This window comes from Chelonia mydas, chromosome 2, assembly GCF_015237465.2.
Source record: "Chelonia mydas isolate rCheMyd1 chromosome 2, rCheMyd1.pri.v2, whole genome shotgun sequence".
NCBI lineage: Eukaryota > Metazoa > Chordata > Testudines > Cheloniidae > Chelonia > Chelonia mydas.
Genome location: NC_057850.1, coordinates 202971832 through 202992995, shown reverse-complemented (window position 1 = coordinate 202992995; position 21164 = coordinate 202971832). Strand labels below are relative to the sequence as shown.

Genomic DNA, 21164 nt, shown 5'->3' with positions numbered 1-21164 from the left:
CTTGGCAGTCCACAGCAAAATTTTAAATCAAAATGGGGGTCCTCAAGTTACTAAAGTTTGAGAACCGCTCAAAAAGTTTTCATTTCCACTATATTTTCTTTTAGTTCTTGGCCATGTGCTATCGGACTGTGTCCATTCCAACAAAAGATTGAGATCCCCATACTAATCATATTTCACCATTAATTTCATTCAAAATTACATGAATATGGTCCATTGACAAGTTGCTAACATGCACATATTTTTCTGCTGCCCTTGTTATGATTTTCATTTTTCTGATTTTTCACCAGTTTGTGATGTACAATTTATCATTTCTATCATAAATACAAAAAACCTTTATTTTTTCATTACTAGTATATCATTGCCTATTCCTTCCGCAGTGTTTCATATTCTTTATAGAATGAGGCTGTCTACACTTCCCCTTTTTCTGTGCTGATTGTCTCTTCGTTCTCCATCTGATACTTTGAGAATGTCCTCACAGCTTCCACTAATATATATTAACGTTTGTCTTTTGTAACTCTTTAAGTCGACTTACTGCAATTCACCCCTATAAGCCAGACTGTCTGTGACTACCATCACAGTTACTACATTTGACCTCTGTCCCTTCTATACAATTTTCATAGGAATGCTCTCCCCCACATTTACCAGATCTTGTTTTCCCTTTGCAAACAGCTGCTACATGCCCGTACCTGTTAGCACTTATATATCCCCCTCCACCAAGGTGTTACAACTTGGTTCTGAATATCTGAAACCCTACTGTTACTTTCTCAGGTAGAGCTTTCCCTTAAATGTAATCACTACAGCTGCTGATGGCTTCCTTTCTCCTCCCCATTTACTAATTAGTCACTTACTAACACTTTAACTTCTCCTATGCTTTTGGTTATCTCATCATTGGCCAGCTCTAATGGCACTCTGTATATTACCTCCTTTATTTCAGTCAAATATTTGGGTAGCTGGCAACTTATTTTAACTTTCCCTACTATTTTAGTTTTTCGCAGTTTATCAGCTTGCTCTTTGTTTTTACATTCAGCTAAAAGATCACCATCTCACAATCCTCCAGCTCTTACAATTCCCTCTATGCTTTTTTTATTCCAGTCAGCTACTTTCATAGGATTAACACCTAATCTTATTTCTTTAGCTAGGGATTTCATAATTATAACATTTTGGTTTATTTCCTTCCTCATCTTTCCTTTTTTTGCTGATATGATCATCATCTGATTCTGCTTCTACTCTCTTCTCCCCTCCCCCCATCCATTCTCCTTCTCTAATAGACTCTTTTTCAGTTTCCAGAGTGACTTCATTCAGGGCCAGAAAATCCTCCATCTCCCTCCCACAGGCCAGGGCCTCCAGCCAGCCACTGATCTGCTATGGGGGTCAGGCTTATAAACAGGGCTGCTAAACCATCAGCCAATCAGGGCCAGTGCAGCTGGCCTCACTGGTTGCCTAGCAGCAGAGTTAGTCAGGAAGCAGGCCAGCAGCTGGTCCACTGCCTGACAATGGTGTCCAGTGCTTGGCGGTCATAAATGCAGCATGCGAGTCAGCTTCACCATAAAACACAAGAAGAAGAAAAAGAAGTTCAGTGGCTGCTCAAAGCATTCGTCTATAGCTGTAATAGCTCCTTTACCTGCTTGTTCCCGGCCCTGCTCCTGTCTTGCCTGACTCTGGGTAACCCAATCCTGATTCTTAGCTCTGATTCCTGACTTTGGCTCTGACCCTTGGCTCTGGTGCCTGGCCTTTGACTCTGATTCCTGACTCCTACTCTAACCACTAGCCACCATTGCCCACATACCGGTCGCTGACATGGTATGCTTATAAAATTTGCAGATGACACCACACTGGGAAGGGTTGCAAGCACTTTGGAAGACAAGATTAGAATTCAGAAGGACCTTGACAAATTGGATAACTGATCTGAAATCAGCAAGATGAAATTCAGTAAAGACAAGGGCAAAGTACTTCGGTAGGAAATAAAAATAAAATACACAGTTACAAGATGGGGAACACCTAGCTAGGCAGTAGTACTTCTGAAAAAGATCTCAGGGTTATAGTGGACCATAAATTAAATATGAGTCAATAATGACTAAAAAGGGTAATATAATTACTAAAAATAAAATAATAATAATAGTAATAATAAAATAATAAATAATTACTAAAAAGGGTAATATAATTCTTGGGTGTATTAACAGGAGTGTTGTATGTAAGACACAGGAGGTAACTATCCCCTGCTACTCAGCAGTAGTGAGGCCCCAGCTGGGCACCACATTTTAGGAAAGATTTGAACAAATGGGAGAGTTCAGAGGAGAGCAATAAAAATGACAAAAGATTTAGAAAACGTGATCTTTAGAAAAACCTGATATATGAGGAAAAGGTTAAAAAACGGGTTATGTTTAATCATGAAAATAATCCTGATAGTCTGAAGTTAGTGAATGGGAATCACCAGGACATAGAAGGATTTCGCGTTGTAATCCTCAGTTAGGTTATAGGGTGAGGAAGCATTTAAGGATAACCACAGCTGATTTTCTAGATGAATGTAATACAATATAAACCGAAAAAGCACATTAAAAATATACCTCTTTCTGTGCTCACAATCTCATTTATTCTATTCCTTTAGCTAAGGGGTATAAACCAAAAAGAATCAGGATGTTAACATCCTGTTACGGTAACAGTAATGCTTTAACCCTACTCATATGAGACATTTTGAGTTTTTGCCCTATATGTTAACCACTTAATTCCCAGCATTCATCATATATTAATTTAGTGTTTTCAATGACTTTAGCCCAAAAGGTTAAGTTTAAAAGCTTCATTCTTAAAGTAATGGGCATTTCACCTGCAGCTACCTGCAATACACACAGAGGTATTGTGATGAAGGCATCCATGCAATTCACAACATCTGAGCTTGGATTCAAGCTTCTCAAATTCATTTTCAATGCCAAACTGAAAGCCTGGCACCCATAGTCCATAATTAGTCTTTTTAGCTTTCTGTTAGTATTCCCACACCCCAGGAAGTTCCAGAAATACTTTTAAATAATAGTTGATTCTGCCTTTACACTTATCTTTAATTTTTTCAATATGATCCTTCCAAGTGAGCTAGCTATCAAATATCACACCTAAACATTTGAAGCCTTTAACTAGGCATTGAACTGCCACTGCTGCTGGGCTTGAGAGCCAGTCCGCTGACGCTTTCAACCAATCAGGCAGGGTAGCCTATCAGGCAGCCTATTACAGACCAGCTATGCTCATTATGTTGCTTCCAGACTGCCTCTGCTGTAGGCCCTGCTCCTAGACATACTCTCCACTCTGTTATCCAAATCTTTACTTAAAAGACTGAATTGTACTGGACCCAGTACAGACCCCTGCAGGGGCCTACTAGATACGTCCCCCTAGTTGGACAGTGAACCATTGATAACTAATCTCTGAGTACAGTTTCTCAAACAGTCATTCACCCACCTATAGTAATTTAATCTAGTCCACATTTCCCTAATTTGCTTATGAGAATGTCATGTGGGATTGTGTCAAAAGCGTTACTAAAATCACAATATAGCAAACATTCAGCTTTCCCCTATCCTCTTGGCCAGTAACCCTGCCAAAGAAGGAGGTTGTTTTGGCAGGATTTGTTCTAGACAAATCTATGTTGGCAATTACTTATTACCCTATTAGTGTTTACACATTACCCTCTAGCTGCTTAGAAACCAATTGCTTACAAATTTGTTCCAGTATCTTTCCAGGATCAAAGTTAGGCTGACTGGACTATAATTCTCTGGGTCCTCTTTCTTCTCCTTTCTAAAGATTGGTATTATGTTTGCCCTTTTCCAGTCCTCTAGGATCTCACCCATCCTTCATGAGTTCTCAAAAATAATCGCTAATGGTTCTGAGATTGTTTCACGTAGTTCCTTAAGTATCCTAGGATGAATTTCACTGGTTCTGCCAACTTGAATACATCTAAATATTCTTTAACCTATTCTTTCCCTGTTTTGGCTTCCCTTCTTTCCCACTTGTTGCTAATATTCATTGTTGTTTGCAGTGGTGTTCTAGCTAGGTGGACCCAGGATACGAGAGAGACAAGGTGGATTATTGAACCAATTTCTGTTGGTGAGAGAAACAAATTTCGAGCTCTACAGAGCTCTGTGGTAAGAACTGAAGAGAGCGCTGTATCAGACAACATGCTAAACAAAGTCTTTGGAACAATCTCAGTTCTGAGCAGCTGCTGAGGAAGTAATGAGTAACTGATGAGAGGGCTAGGTTTTTTTGTCATTTTTATCTTATGGATGTCAAAATGACTCAGTTACAATACACAGCCCTCTCACTTATCTAGCATACAGATTCATTCTCATGAGATCTTCTAGAGCATGTATTAACCTAGTGCCAAATAGAGCCATTTGTAGACAGATATATGTACACTGCTTCCACTGTAGTCAGTAGAGGTTATGAGCACCTACGAGATAGTAGAATTTCCCCTCTTTAATAACATGCTGGCAACATATTTCTGGGGAAGACACGTCTTAAATGTTGACAGTACTATATACTTTGATTGTAAGCACTTTGGGGCAGGGACTATCTTTTCATTCTGTGTTTGTACTGTGCCCAGCACAATGGGATCCTGGTCTACGACTAAGACTCCGAGAGGCTCTGATAATATACCTAATTAATAAAATAATAATATAGCTACTTACAGGTAATTCAAAAAATAAAAATGGCACATAAAAATACTCATAGTGAACTGTGATAGGTGAAACTCCATTATTGTTTCAATACACTACACAGTGCTAACTGCAACTCCAGTCACAGCAAACCTTTACTTATAACAAAGCTTTCTGTGAATGAATTCATTCAGTCTGGCTGGGATGATTTAATTGGGGATTGGTCCTGCTTTGAGCAGGGGCTTGGACTAGATGACCTCCTGAGGTCCCTTCCAACCCTGATATTCTATGATTCTATGATTCAGTCTAAGAAGATTCCGCTGTGTTTAATGTTACAGTTTTGTTCAGACTGCCAGAGCCTTTCACTTAGTGATAAATCTGTTAGCACAGCACAGAATACATCCATGTCACTTATAGAATGTCTTTGGAAAGGGAAGCCTAAAAGGTTTTCCAATTAAATTACCAGGATTGAAAGGAAGCAAGAAGATACAACATTTCATCTGTGCGGATACTGAAAGTTCCACCTTGTCAGGTAAAATGATGCAAAATTTATTTTAAAAGACAGATTTTTTCCCAGCTACAAACATTAAGCCAAAGTTGATTTTAGGAAAGAAGTGGATAATGGGCTATCTTGTGAGACAGCAGCCATGACACACAAATTTTGATTTGACCACAGTCTACCCTGAACAGCTCAGTGCTGATCTCCAGTTCTACTGCTCTACTGTGTTTGTAGATCAAGGATGAAATTCATTCAAGTGCAGAGGACCCATATAAGGTCCTATGCACCATTTAGGTCCTCTGAATTCACTGGGTGGGGAATCAAGCCGTGCAATGTGCCCTCTCTGCTAGCTCTGTATTTACATAGGTCTACTGTAACCCAAGCCCTACATTGGGGATGCAGCAGGCAGTGGCTGCTATTCCAGCTCTTAGGCTGAAATGTAGCAATATAGATACAGAATGGCAGCCTCATACCTTGCCCATAGGTTTTGAGGTGTGAATTCCATCCTCTCCAACCTTCAGCACATCAGCCCATTTATTCTGTCTGGTACAGGAAGAAGTAAATTTCACTCTCATAACAGAAAAAGGGGAATAACTAGAAATAATGGAGCATTCCAGGCAAAATCTGAAATTTTACAAATCCAAACCACCCAAAAACACATAGAATTCTCCATCCAATCTGACAGCCCATGCTAGAATTAATTCAGAAAACAGATATTAAAGCATCAAGTACTGAACAAGAAATAAAAGTAATATTGGATATGGCGGGTCACAGGTCAATGCCTCATGTCTCACTGGTTTTCTAATGAAAATACCTCTGCAGTAACTTGTCTTTCAAACTAAATTTTGATCTTAATTCTGTAGTTGTGATGTTAGCCTCACTTTCCACATAAAAAACACAACAGTAATTCTTACTGTAGTAAAAAGTACAGATTTGGTTCTTAGAACCTTGGGCAACTACATAAGTAACATAACACTGCTAATAGTACTTCGATATTTTAGTTGGCTATACAGTGATGAGCCTCAGTTGCATGTTTCATGAAGATGACTCATACATCCTTTCTTTGAAGGCATCAAATTACAGAACACATTTGGAAGGGAAAACATGTTTTACTTAAAACATTTACAGAAATATTATTAGGATCAAGGATGTATTCCTGGGGAAATAGCGCTTCTGAGTTCCTTTAAATTATGGTGGTGGTCCAGGATATATGAAGATTGTCCTTTTTTTGCCATTTTCTGGCAGTGTGCTACTGTTTTAAAAAATTGGGCCCAGATCCTTTTATGATGTTTGATGCCTTGCAAATGCAGATAAATCATAATGGTTACAGTGATAATTAAGAACAGCTTTGTCTTAAAATTCTAGAGCCAGATTGTTGTTATTCTTCTCCATCCCCCACAGACTGCCATATGGAAGGTCTTTTCTGTGCATAGATCTCTTTGTTTCTGTACAAAAGTAGGGGGTCAGCCCTGCTCCATGGCACACATCCTTAATCTCTGGTACATGGAAGTTCTCTGCAGGGTTTGGAAGGCAGAGAGGCAATGTAAGATGTACATTGTCCCTCCACCAACCTCATGCAGAATCTGCAGAAAAGTTAATACAGTCTGAGACTGCAGCAGATATGGGAATCCATAACAATCTACATGAATTGTAAGATATTCAGATCTCTATCCACATTACATTAACTGATCATTATTCTTTGAGAAGTTAATGAAGATAAATTTTTCACCTGGGAATTTCCTTTCTTTTCTTTTTTCTTTTTTAAAGGAGGAGCATCTCATAGATAGGATCGGGTGGGAGAGATCAGGGATATATTGGTTTTATCTGGGGAGAGCAGTATAAAGTTGTGAGAACAGAGTTGAAACTGTTTGTACAAACATTTTTCTATGTTGAAACCCAACATTTGCAGGAATCAATCTGTATAATGGGATGGGCTAAATTAACGTACAACTGCTGCTGGTGCACTCCCCTTTCCTGCACCTTCGTGTAACTCTTTGCTGAAATACAGGCCAGAGTTCAGTCTTTGCAGGATTTTTTTTGAAAGCATCCCACATGGGGTTCAGCAAAATTTTTCAAATAGTTTATTCCATGAAAAATGCAGTTTCAGTCAGCCTGAAACTATTAATGAATTTGCTCAATAGTTTTGGTCATTTTTTAAAAAAACTAAATTTACATGGGGACCTTGGTACCATTCACAGAACGCACAGATGAGTAAGTGAAGTCCCTTGGATAGCCTTTAGCCCAGTGGTTAGGGCATCCATCTGGAAAAGGGAAGACTCAGGTTCAAACCTCTGCTCTGGTCTGGAGCAGAGATTAGAATCCAGGTCTCCCCTTCCCTCACCCGCATTCCAGGTGGTGTCCTAACGACCAAGCTGTAGGCTATTCTTGGGTGTGTCCCTCTCAGTTTGTCATGTTGAAACTGTTCCACTTTGTATAAAATACTTGAATATTCATTGGGACAGAGATTTGAACATGGGGCTCCCGCCATCTGGGTGAGTCCCTAACAACTGGGCTGTGGAATATTCTGTACTGGATTTTTCTCAATCTCTCCTGTTGAAGCTGTTCCACTTTGTAGAAAATATTTGAACAGTTTCTGGGCCAGAAAGAGAGAGAATTGCTCTATATCCCTTTTGTTTCCGTTCCCAACTCTGACACTGACCCACTGTGAAAGCTAAGACAAGTCACAAATTACTGTAAGACAAGCCACTTAACCGCACAGTGCCTCAGTTTCCCCTATTTAATATATTGGATATGTTAATGATCTGCTAGAGTTCAGACACAACACAGAGAGATATCCTGAGCTAGCATCTGATTAGGTGCAGCTAACTCCCTTAAAAGAAGGGTGGATTAATTCTAGGCAGAAGTCAGCAGTACGAGCATTCTGTGTTCTAGAAGTCAGGGCAAGGAGTGCTGAGGAAATACAAGAGTGACCCAGTTTGGTTTGTATTTTGTCGTTTTGAGTCTACTACTTTTTAAACCGGGTGGAAGAATGCAGGTAGAAGCTTTTGCCAAGTTGGACATCATACAGAACCCGTGCAACAAAACCCAACCCAGAAAGGGTGACTGTCAAACACACCTCAGCCTCCAGTGGATTTTTCTTGTCACTCAGTGACTGGCCTTGCTACAAACCCAACATCACCAAGACTACTTGCCCATACTCCCTCCAGCCAAGTAAGACTGGCCCTTGTTTTGTCTGGAACTTCTGCAGTACCCCTGTATTCTGCTGGCCCAGGAAGTGAGGACCTGACCTTGGACCCAGATGTTAGTCTTCCACATGACAGCATGTTGCATTACCAGTAGCCTGCCAGGCCATTATACTTCAGAGATGCTCACATTGTCCTGCTGCATCTAATTATGCTATTATAATGCATAACTAGTAATAAACGCTGCATTGTTTGAAGTCATTACAACTTACAATGTTGTTTTTGTAGGGGTGGGTACAGGGAAGTTGATTGGTTTAGCAGTATGGATGGTAGATGACACTGATATTTATCCTTCCTCAGAGAGTGAACAAGCTAACTTTAAGAAAGGTCTTGAACTAGCTAATATACTAACAAAACCAAACAAAAATGTTTAATCTAAGTCAAACTCCTATGATAGAGAGGACAATGTGTAATAAGTACTATTACAGCAATAACTTCACCACACCCATTAGCTGGTTGACCAAAAGGTCAGCCAAGCAAGATTCAGGGTTTTTTCCTCCTTTTGTATAGTTTTATCTGTTCCCATAAGGAGATTATTTTCAGAATATTTACATGGATTTGTCATAGTTGCCTCCCTTGGGTGGCATTGAGAAGAAGTTATTCCACAACAAGCTAGAACAGGAATGTAGTCAGTTACAAGAAGGGCACTGCTTGACTGAACATACATACTGAACTGTCAGAGAGAAGCCGATAACTTAACAATTGATATCAGTCACTGGAACTTTAATAAGAGTGTTTCTTCTGACTGTTCACCAGACTCTTGATTTAAATTGGGGCTAAAAAACAAAGTGGTTCACGTAGTCTGAACACAAATCACTTCCTCTCTCAGATAATCAGGCTGGAATTGCATGGTATCTCATTGTCACAAACGCACTAGTTCTCCCAGTTAACCATGGAGTCTTCCAGGAAAGACAAAGTGAACAAAACTTGAATACCTAGTGTAAAAAGAAAGAAGGGGAAAAATTAAATACAGGTGTTCCTGCTACATTATGAAGAAGAAAAAGAGGGCACGAACCCACTTTTCCCCCACACCGAAGTCATTTTTAAAACTCCAGTGCTATGTAAACAGCTAGAACCAACTTCAGTTGCAAACTGCAGCTCAGATTGCTGTAACAGAAAAGCAGTTCCCCTTTTTCTTTGGTCACAGACTCATAAGCTATAATTGCGTAGGAAGAAAACTAAGGAACTATTTCTGCAAGAAAAAGGAAATATAAGTGTAGAACAAAGAGCTCTACAGCACTAGAAACAGGCAATAAGTCATTTATTCAAGGTAACAATGAAACACCCATTTAAGACAAGCCATTAGAAAAACTTTTAATAACAAATTGTGCAAGAAGGAGTATGCCAATTCAACCAAGAAACATTGTTCAAATACAAATCCCCTTAGATCTCAACACAGTTCAGAAAGGATCAAGAGAGATGGGGCAATGATTTTTCATGGGGAGAGAAAGTTGGCACCCATCAACAACCTGCTCCCACAAAGACTGCTGTGCAATTTTTGATATTTTTAAATGCCCCTGTGCTCAGGCAGCCACTTCCTAAGCACCTCCCCATGGCCTCAGGTGGCTTTACAGCATTCTGCCTCAGTTTTCCCTCCCCAGGGTCTTTTCTCTCTCCCAGGAATTCACAGGGCTCAGCTCTCCAGCTAGGTCACCATCAGAGTTCCATTCCCTTTCAGGGTAACAAAAGTCCCAACAAAGAAGTTCTTTTGCCCCACTTGGGCTCATCAGCTTGTCTTCTGGCCTCCCTGCTGTGGGACAGAGCCCTAACTCCTAGGTTGCTTCCCTAAATCCCTCTCACAATCTCAGCCTTTCTAGGCTGATTTAGATGTTTCTACAATGCTATGGGTTAGAGGTTATTGGAGTAACCAAACAATGTGCACTTAAACATTTCAGGATACACAAGAATAATGCACAAACCTGTTTAGCAGCATTAGTTGAAAGCTCAAAATGTAACACGATGCAGTTCTTGAAACTGCTCTGAAAAAGATGTCATTTGTACCAGTCCAACTACTTTCCCACCCAATCCTGTGAATAAAATACTCTTTTGGGAGGATCTAAATGTCTCTTATAACCTCAGTTTGTGGACTGGAGTATAAGACATAATTAATGTTTGTACAGGGCTTTGAAAACATAATGTGCCATACCAGTGCTAAGTATTATGATAAAATTATCTTAATTTGCATAATATGCCAATTTACACTACAAGTTGCCTATTTCTTTTTCAGTTAAATTATCTGACAATAATTTCTTATTTTTGTATGGCTAACTCTATCACTTCTACCATTTCCAATCAACACCACCAGCACAATGCTTACATGATGAGGATCTATTGTGCTGAATGTCCATGGTCACATTGTACAGCTTTATTCCAGGCCTCTGAAAGCTTCATAGGGTTATCACTGATCTGGTGCAGCCAGGTTAATCGCTGAAGACTGCAGCTGCTACCAGCCTGTGGCTGGACAATGTCCCCTCCTGACCTCAAGTCTGATCTTCTGGGCTCAATTTGTGAGCACTTTATCTCCGATGGGGGCTACATAACCAAAAAGTGCCTGCCGGTGGTGACAAATGATTTCTATCCTCTCAAGGGCAGTTCTCAATAATATCACCCTCTTACTGATAAAATCAAACCATCTTATGCCCTGTAATTGCCGCTACCAATGCATATAAAATGCCTCCAGCCTCCTGATGAATTCTTTAAGCAATGTCCATGTTTCAGATCCATATAAGAAGATTGGAAGTACACAGGTATTCTTCCACGCCCCACCCCAAAATTCTGAATAAAAGACTTTCCATGTGTGCCTTATGTTGTACTCTTTCCCACGTTCCTCTTAAGACTGAAAACCCTACTCACATCATGAAATCTAGGCCTTGGCACACATTTTTTTCTTCATGAAAAAATGCCCCCCTTGTCTTTTAGTTTACTTTTATATGGAAAATGTTGCTATCTGGTTTTCATCAAAAGAGGAAGATGGAATCCATGAAGATCCATCTGTTTCTGACACATTCCAGCTACTAACTTCCCTGCGTTCAGCTGTAAATATAAAACTAATCTCTTTGATTTATGGTAGGTTGTCTTCAATACATTATATACACACACAAAGCTCACCATGAACTAATAAAGCTATTTCTCCTGGTGGCTGGAAAGGAAGGAAGAGACAGAGATTGTTGTTTCTATTTTTAAATACTCCTCAGGCACTCAGACACTATGTTGATACAGGCCATATAAGTACTTAGATCACGGGTGGACAAACTACGGCCTGGGTGCCGCATCCAGCCCTCCAGACGTTTTAATCCGGCCCTCAAGTTCCCGCCAGTGAGCAGGGTCCAGGGCTTGTCCCGCTACAGTGCTCCAGCTGGGGAGCGGGGTCAGCCCCACTCCATGCGTTCCGTGGCTCCACATAGCTCCCAGAAGCAGCGGCATGTCCCCCCTCCTGCTCCTACCTGTAGGGGCAGCCAGAGGGCTCCGCACACTGCCCCCACCCCAAGCACGGCCCCCGCAGCTCCCATTGGCCGGGAACCACGGCCAATGGGAGCTCCAGGGGCAGCGCCTGTGGACAGGGCAACACGCAGAGCGGCCTGGCTGCACCTCTAAGTAGGAGCTGGAGGGAGGACATACCGCTGCTTCCGGGAGCTGCTTGAGGTAAGCGCTGCCCGGAGCCTGCCCGGGCCCCAACCCTGATCCCTTTCCTGCCCTCAAAACTCCTCGGTCCCAGCCCGGAGCCCCAGCCTGCACCCCCAACCCCTCATTCCCAGCCTCACCCCACAGCCCACACCCCCAGCCAGAGCCCTCAGCCCCTCCCACACCCCAACCCCCAATTTTGTGAGCATTCATGGTCCGCCATACAATTTTCATACCCAGATGTGGCCGTCAGGCCAAAAAGTTTGCCCAGCCTGGACTCAGATAGAATACACGCACACTGGTCTGTCTTCTTTTGTACTTACTGTACCTGAGATTATCTTCCACTGTTGTATGCAATGTAGTGGTAGCCATGTCAGTCCCAGGAAAGCTTCTCTCTTTCACCAACAGAAGTTGGTCCAATGAAAGATATTACCTCACCCACCTTGTTTCTGAGATTGTCTAGCACACCTCACAATGTGCAGGATGTGAACTAGTGGTGCTATATTAATAAGAAATTTTCAACAAAGAGTCTATAATATTTAGAAATGGGGAATGTATTGTTATATCCAGATAAGGTTCAGATTAGCAATCAAAAACAAAGGTTGGAGTTCAACAGTACCCAACTCTTGTGAGCTGTTTCAATAAGATTTCAGCCCACAATGGTGGAAATCTTGTGAGTTTAATTGATCTAGGGTTCTCCTCCACCATGAATGGCCAATATCACTAAGATCAGCTGCTCTTATGAGATTTCCACCATTTAGGACTAAATATTGGAAGAATAGCTATTCTTGTGGATCCCAACTAGAATATAGGCCTCTTCTGGTTTTGTTTATGTTCTGAAACTAAAATTTTACAGGTAGGTTTGGATCTGTATACCCTGGAATTTGAAAGGGGGCAGATTCAAGATCTCAGTTTTGGTCCATTTGTAACATAATTGCCAGGATAAACTTGGGATGGCAGACTCAACATGGCAACGATATTATATGTACATTTCTTTTTTCTGTTTTTAAAATGTATTAGATAAAAGGAAAAGCCAGGTAATATCCCTGTCACTATCTTATCCTAGGGTGACCACCTACTGATAAATGAAATAAAGGATAAATGTATTAAAATACCAAATCTGATTTCAATAGTATAATATAGATTTCTATACAAAATAGTTTGTGTGCTACAAAGTCACACACGATTATTGCTGCAGCACAGGACAAAGTACATCATACAGTGACTTAGTATAGATAAGGGTATTAGGCACCAAATATAGTATGTTCTTTAAACTAAAGGACAAAAGGTCATATATAAATCCCTTTCTCCTACAGATGACAGGGTTACTCAGTTATAAAACCTTGGCAGCACAGAATTAAAAGTAGAGCACTTACAAATTAAAGTGGGACTATCCTCTAGGTAAAAGCTGTATCCTGCCAGTTTCAACCCCAACACCCAAATTTTCACTGATTCAAGAAGTCTAGCTGCTTCTGTTGCATCAAAAAACTCCAGAGTCCAATGCATCCTGGCATAACAATGCTGCAAAAACTTGGAACAGCTAGATTTTGTACCATGGTACTTTGAGATCTGTTTTCTTCTGGTGGACTAGGACATGCTGCATATCTATGTACTAAACTGAGATGCTAAAACTGGGGGAAGGGATAGTTATGCAGCCAAAATTAGCCATATCGAGCAGAATACAAACACCATATTGAAGTTAAATGTAAAAGGATGTGCTAAAATCCAGATTTTTTTTTTGGCGGACTAGTCTAAAATTTGGCAGGATGCAGGCATTCACGGTATTATTGTTCCTGGATATATCAGAATTTTTGTTTAAGTGCAAGAACAGCAGCTACACTTGTTCTCAGTCTCTGGCGGGTGAATGGGATTGTGACCACACAGCGGCTGGTTCCCTGTTTTGCAGTGGGGCGGTGCCAGTATGCTCTGGGCTGGATTGATGCCCAAGCAGCGACTAGTTGTTTCCTCCATAAAAGGGAAGGGGATGGGGGCTGGGGACACAGGGACAAAGCCCATCAGGAACCAGTTTTTACTTTTCCCCCTAAACAATGCACGCCTCCGAAGCGCTGCAGCTGGCAGCTCGGATAACACAGTAAAAGACGCGGGGTTTGCACAGCCCTGTACCCCCCCGCAAAGCACAGACGCGCGCGTGCACACCCACCCACCTGCCGTGGGGGTCCTCTCAGCACAGTCAGCCGTGCGCGTGCGCACTGCGCACTTAATTCAACCCTCCTCCCCCGCCCGTTAATAAACCAATCACGTAACCCGTTCCATCTCCTTGTCCTCGTCGTTTGTTTGTTTGGCTCCAGAACGCCCGTGAGGGTAGGAGGAAGACGAGAGATAGACCCCGCGCTGTTCTATGACGTCAGTGTGCGCCAGGCCGCTCCCTCCGCCCTGTTTGGGCATGATGTAGGAGCTTCTCCAGGAGCTCGTGTTCTATCGGTAGAACGCTGGCGGCTGATGTGTCGCGCGCCCCCACCATCCCCGGAGCGCTGCAGTCCGCGGGCCCCAGGCTGCGTTCCCAGGCGTCTGCACTAGGGGCTGGTTGGCCCTGCGGCTTCTTCTGGGGTCTGATCAGCCCTGCTCCTCCGGCTGCCGCGGCAGGTGATTGCCCAGGTGACTCGCCGTGCTGGCTGCTTGGTTGCAGAAGCAGCAGGAGGTTCTGCAGTGCGTGGTTGCGCAGCCTACTCGTCCGTCTGGGATCTTGGTTAGGGCAGTTTGGTGTGTTATAATTGGCTTCCTTTGGCTGCTGTGCATGGGCCTGTGTGGGTCCTGCCAGCCTTTGTTTTCTTGGTGGTGAGAGGAGGGGAGCATGGCAGCCTCTGGGTCGGAAAAAAGCAACAAGAAGAAAACAGAGAAGAAACTTGCAGCCCGAGAAGAAGCTAAACTGCTGGCGAGCTTTATGGGAGTCATGAATACCATGAGAAAACAGGTAGGGCAGGAGATACAGCTGAAGGAGCAGAACGTCCTGTGTTCTTTCGCTGTTCGTGGTGAAATCTGCCCTAGGAGCCAATATCTAGTACGCAAGTTAATCATCTCCCAGTCTTAGTAAACTGATCTACATCAACCTCAAGTTTCCCAGTAATCGTAGTTAGAACATGTCCTCATTAGTCTTGTCCTTTGTTTTTGGTTGCATATGTGAGCTTCTACTGAGTAAGCACCGGAAACTGTAACCAAGTAATCTACACGAGATCTGAATTCTTGTTCCCATTTTACAAGTATGCAAGTAGTTTTCCCAAGGGCACACATCTGGTCAGATGTTGAACCCAGGAATCCTGCTATCCCACCTGTATTCAGTAGACAATCCAACTTTGTTTGATCTTTAATAGATGAGATGTCTCCCTGTCTATAGGGTAAAAAGAAAAGGAGTACTTGTGGCACCTTAGAGACTAACCAGTTTATTTGAGCATGAGCTTTCGTGAGCTACAGCTCAATATGCTATGCATCCGATGAAGTGAGCTGTAGCTCACGAAAGCTCATGCTCAAATAAACTGGTTAGTCTCTAAGGTGCCACAAGTACTCCTTTTCTTTTTACGAATACAGACTAACACGGCTGTTACTCTGAAACCTGTCTATAGGGTGGTTGCCTAAGACAACTTTCAGTGTTATTGTGTTAAACCAATATTTGCTCTTAAATATTTTAATAGGGGTAATTCACCAATTCAGAGTTTGAGCCAGCCAAAGCTAGTTTCTCAACTAGGCTTCAGTATCCTTTATTAAATGAATATGTTCATATAGAATAAACTAAAAATCTTTTAGGGATGGACAATTTAATTCTTGCACATATTGGACTTTGAGAGGAAGATGTCACAAAATGAATTGTATGAAATACAAACAATAAGTAGTCCCAGCACCCAACATGTTTTGGGCACTGTAAAAATAATAAATAGCTGCTGACATACTTATGTGCTGTGGCACAATGAGCATCCTCCTGTGTTGAAAGTTCAGTTATTGTTATGCAGTGCTTGTTGCTGATACGAAAACAGGAAAAGTTACTGCAGTGGATCCATTTTCTTATCCAAGGACTTCTCCGCACTGAGCCAAAAAGTCAAGTTTGAGTAGAGGGCTGAGTTATTTCAGGTTGAAACTGTACTAACACACAACACTTTTTCAGGTTTCAGAGTAGCAGCCATGTTAGTCTGTATTCGCAAAAAGAAAAGGAGTACTTGTGGCACCTTAGAGACTAACCAATTTATTTGAGCATAAGCTTTCGTGAGCTACAGCTCACTTCATTGGATGCATCCGATGAAGTGAGCTGTAGCTCACGAAAGCTTATGCTCAAATAAATTGGTTAGTCTCTAAGGTGCCACAAGTACTCCTTTTCTTTTTACGAACCCTTTTTCAGAGACTGTTGGAATTGAGGTGGACATGCACAATCAAGTTTTTATGCTTGGTGTAGGTGGAACGGGTGTTGGGTGTGTTTTAAAATGTATTCTCCCAATGTGGAGGAGAAATATGCCTCTTCTCAACTGAATCAGTTGAGACTCTGTTAGAATTCTAGGTGGCAACCCTGCAAAATGTTGTTTTTTGTGCTACATGTCTGCTCTGACTGCTTACCTAAGAAGCCCGTGCTCGTGTTTATAGCCTGGTAGGTAGCTACTGAGTTTACCTCTGTTCTTTTGAATTGCTGAATGCTGGCGCTAGACTTGTCTTCAGGTTGATCAGCCTCCTAGGCCAATAGCCTGTTGGGTGTCCAGGCTGGCTGTCACTTGATGAACATTGTCCAAAATCATGACTCTGGAAGTGGCTTTCAGACAAAATGGCAGAATTCAAGAAGTGCCAGTCACTACTAGACAAAGATTAAATTATTGCAGGTTTGGTCCAAGAGCATCCAGGATAACCAGAATGACTCCCTGATGCAAAGGAAGACCTATTTCTTTTTTAATGTGAGGAAGCGAATCATAGAATAGAAATGTAGGACTGGAAGAGACCTTGATAGGTCATCTAGTCCAGTCCCCTGCACTGAGGCAGGATTAAGTATTAACTATAGAGCCCTGCAAATCGGTGGATATCCGTGGACCAAGTTTGCAGATAACGGATCGGATGCGGATACAAATTTGTATCCGTGCAGAGCTCTAATTATCTATACTGGGGTAGTCAATTATTTTTTGTCAAGGTAAACCCAAGGTCCAGACTCCAGAGACGATAATAAGAAATAAATAAAAATGATTTCAGGGTCCGTTCAAAAGCATTCGGCAATGTGGATTTGGCCTGCGGTCTGCCTGTTGACTACCCCGATATAGACCATCCCTGACAGGTATTTGTCTAATGTGTTCTTAAAAACCTCCTGTGAGAGAGATTCCACAGTTTCCCTAGGTAAATTGTTCCAGTGGTTAATCACCCTTATAATTAGGAAGTTTTTCTTAACATCTAACCTAAATCTCCCTTGCTGCAATTTAATCCAGTTACTACTTGTGCTGTCGTCAGAGGTTAAGGAGAACAATTTATCATCCTCCTCCTTGTAACAACCTTTTATTTACTTCAAAACTGTTATCATGTCTCCCCTTAATCTTCTCTTCTCCAGACTAAACAAATCCAATTTTTTTTCAATCTTTCCTCATAGGTCATGTTTTCTAGACCTTTAATCATTTTTACTGCTTCTCCTCTGGACTTTTTGTCCACAATTTTGTCCACCAATTTGTCCACAACTTTACCCAAGTGTGGTGCCCAGAACTGGACACAATACTCCAGATGAGGCCTCTCGTGTCTTGCTTACAATACTTCTGCTAATACATCCTGGAATGATGTTTGGGTTTTTTTGCAACAGTATTACATTGTTGACTCATATTTAGTTTGGAATTCACTATGACCCCCAGATCTTTTTCTACAGTACTCTTTCCCAGGCAGTCATTTCCAAGTTTGTACATGTGCAGTTGATTATTCCTTCCTATGTGTAGTTCTTTGCATTTATCCTTTTTTAATTTCAGCCTGTTTAATTCAGACCATTACTCCAGTTTGTCAAGATTATTTTGAATTCTAATCCTGTCCTCCAAAGTTCTTGCAATCCGTCCCAGTAAGATACCATCCACAAACTTTATAGGTGTACTCTCTATGCCATTATCCAAATTATCTATGAAGATATTGAATAGAACTGAACCCAGGACAGATCCCTCTGGGACCTCACTCAACATGCTCTGCCAGTTCAATCGTGAACCATTGATAATTACTCTGAGTTTAGTTTTCCAGTCAGTTGTGCACCCACCTTATAGTAGGTTTGTGTATATATTTCTCTAGTCTGTTTATGAGAAGACAGCCTTACTAAAGTTGAGATATGACATCAACTGCTTTCCCTCCATCCACAAGGCTTGTTACCCTGTCAAAGAAGGATATTAGGTGGTTTGACATGATTTGTTCTTGACAAATCCGTGTTAACTGTTACTTGTTTCTTCTTGGTGCTTACAAGTTGATTGTTTGTTTTATTTTCTCTATTATTTTATGGGTAGTGCAGTTAAGATGGCTGGTCTATAATTCCCTGGGTTGGCTTTATTCTCATTTTTATAGATAGGTACTATATTTGCCCTTTTCCAGTCCTCTGGTATCTCTCCCATCCCCTCCTCCATGAGTTCTCAAAGATAATAACTAGTGGCTCAGAGATCTCTTCAGCCAGTTCATTAAGTATTCTACGGTGTCAGAGTAACAGCCATGTTAGTCTGTATTCGCAAAAAGAAAAGGAGGACTTGTGGCACCTTAGAGACTAACCAATTTATTTGAGCATAAGCTTTCGTGAGCTACAGCTCACTTCATCGGATGCATACTGTGGAAAGTGTAGAAGATCTTTTTATACACACAAAGCATGAAAAAATACCTCCCCCCTCCCCACTCTCCTGCTGGTAATAGCTTATCTAAGTGATCACTCTCCTTACAATGTGCATGATGATCAAGTTGGGCCATTTCCAGCACAAATCCAGGTTCCCCCCCCCCCCCCCCCCCCATACAAACCCACTCTCCTGTTGGTAATAGCTTATAGATAAGGAGAGTGGGTTTGGGCGGGGGGGGGGGGGGTTACACGACCTGGATTTGTGGTGGAAATGGCCCAACTTGATTATCATGCACATTGTAAGGAGAGTGATCTCTTTAGATAAGCTATTACCAGCAGGAGAGTGGGGTGGGGGGAGGTATTTTTTCGTGCTTTGTGTGTATAAAAAGATCTTCTACACCTTCCACAGTATGCATCCGATGAAGTGAGCTGTAGCTCACGAAAGCTTATGCTCAAATAAATTGGTTAGTCTCTAAGGTGCCACAAGTACTCCTTTTCTTTATTCTAGGGTGTGTTTCATCAGACCCTGCGGACCTGAAGACATCTAACTTGTCCAGGGGCTTGTCTACGCTGGCACTTCACAGCGCAGCAACTTTTTCGCTCAGGTGTGAAAACACACACACACACACACACACACACACACACACCACCCCCCTCCCGCCCCTGAGTGCTGCAAGTTTCAGCACTGTTAAGTGCCAGTGTAGACCGTGCATGAGCGCTGGTAGCTATTCCCCTTGTGGACATGGTTTTTTTAGAGCACTGGGAGAGCTCTTTCCCAGCTCTGTGCCGTGTCTACACAAGCCCCATTAAAGCGCTGCCGGAGCAACGCTTTAACCTTGCTAGTGAAGACGTGCCCTATGTAATTCTTAATTTGTTTTTTTTTTCCTATTTTAGCCTCAGATCCCACCCAATTTATGCCGATGTTCACTCTTAGTCATCCAATCACTGCTAACCTTTTTGGTGAAATCTGAAACAAAGCAGGCATTTAAGACTTAGGCCATCAATGCATTTTTCTAGGGGAACATAAATCAGCTTTCACGTCCCACTCCTCATCAGTACCCCCAACCCAGGGAAGCTAATGATCCAACTAGCGGACCAAATTTGTTGATGAATCCTGGTCACATGCCTCCTGAGGCATATTGTGCATATGCTAGGACTATGTTTTCTGTAATTCTCTCCCTCCTCACTAAGTAATGGGCCTACATTGACCCTGGTCTTCCTCTTGCTTCTCATGTATTTGTAAAATACTTTCTTGTTACACTTTATATCCCTGCGTAGTTTAACCTTGTTTTGTGCCATGGCCTTTCCAGTGTTATCCCTATATGCTTGTGATGATGTTTTATATTCATCCTTTGTAATTTGATCTAGTTTCTACTTCTGGTATGACTCTTTTGAGTTACAGGTCATTGAAGATCTCCTGGTTAAGCCAGCACAGTGTCTTACCATACTTCCTGTCTTTCCTGTGCAATGGGATAGTTTGCTTGTGTGCCCTTAATAATGTCTCTTTGAAAAACTGCCAACTCTGTTTAAAACAACCAGCCAATTCCACAAAAGCTAACTTAATTCTAGGATTCAGGTGCCATTGAGGATAGAGGCCAAAACCACAGCTGACTCAACAACCAGAGGTAGTGTGGTGACTGGAACTGGGGCATGAACAGCCCTTTGGCTAGGTGTTGTGCAGTACTATGTTTACTAATAGAAAGTATACTCCTCCAGCATGAACCTCCCTAAAGGCCCAATCCAACTCCCACTGATTCGTATGGGAGTTGGATCAGGCCCCAGGTTGCCAATAACTGACATCAGGCTAGTGAATCAATTAACTTTTGGCCCTCACATCTTTCCCACTGTCCCTTTCTGTTCCCCTTCGCCCATCATCTGTGTGTTACTGTGGTGGGCCAGAAGTTATAAATTGATGTTGTAGAAGTCAGGGGTTTTTTTCTACACTATACTTGTTTTTTCCAAATAACCAAAAAAAAAAAAAAGCTTGCTTAAATGGAGGCTATATACTGAGTTCTGGTACTCAATGCAAATTGAATTAATATGTTCAGCAAACCAGTCCTGCTTCGTAGGCAGACTAAAAGTATTGTATCTGGTTGTCCACATGTATGCTTTTGTTTGTTTTTCATTTGGATAAACCATTTTTCAGTGTCTTACCTTCAAGTCCATAATTCAGAGGATGTGCCTTTCAGTTCTGATAATGTAGTACTGGTGGAGAGCATCTGGTATTAAGGTGGCTTTTATTGTTTATGTAGAGTGCCATTCACTCACAGCACTAATTGGAGGCCACTGAATGGTGCTATCCCTTGTTTGTAAGCAATTTGTGGCAGGGAACGTTTTCTCAATATATGTGCATCAGGGGTCTCAAACTCACAGGCCATCTGTGGCCCACAAACCTCCCCAATGCCCTCAAAATAGTATCTGGGGTTGGGGAGGAGGGAGTTTGGGAACCACTG

At 41.9% G+C, this 21164-nt stretch overlaps 1 protein-coding gene and 1 long non-coding RNA gene across 5 annotated transcripts in view; one reads left to right on the top strand and one right to left on the bottom strand.

The window, feature by feature from the left end:
* Nucleotides 1–6219: 6219 nt before the first annotated feature.
* LOC119565399 lies at nucleotides 6220–14247 on the bottom strand. Its single transcript, XR_005224025.1, has 2 exons — nucleotides 14120–14247; nucleotides 6220–9268 (listed from the first exon to the last, which is right to left on the bottom strand). It is a non-coding gene; the product is annotated as an uncharacterized LOC119565399 (long non-coding RNA).
* Nucleotides 14248–14420: 173 nt separating this feature from the next.
* The window catches only part of KLHL7 (kelch like family member 7), a 42622-nt gene continuing 35878 nt past the window's right edge, over nucleotides 14421–21164 (top strand). For 2 of the 4 annotated variants that reach the window (XR_006288988.1, XM_037890542.2), the window contains exon 1: nucleotides 14627–14886. Coding sequence is in view for 1 of the 4 variants with exons in the window: in XM_037890542.2 (XP_037746470.1) it covers nucleotides 14767–14886 (120 nt within the window). In the remaining 3 variants the exon portion in view is untranslated. Of the gene's footprint in view, nucleotides 14571–14626; nucleotides 14887–21164 lie in introns of those variants that run through there. The other 2 variants (XM_037890544.2, XM_037890543.2) reach the window with 2 other exon arrangements.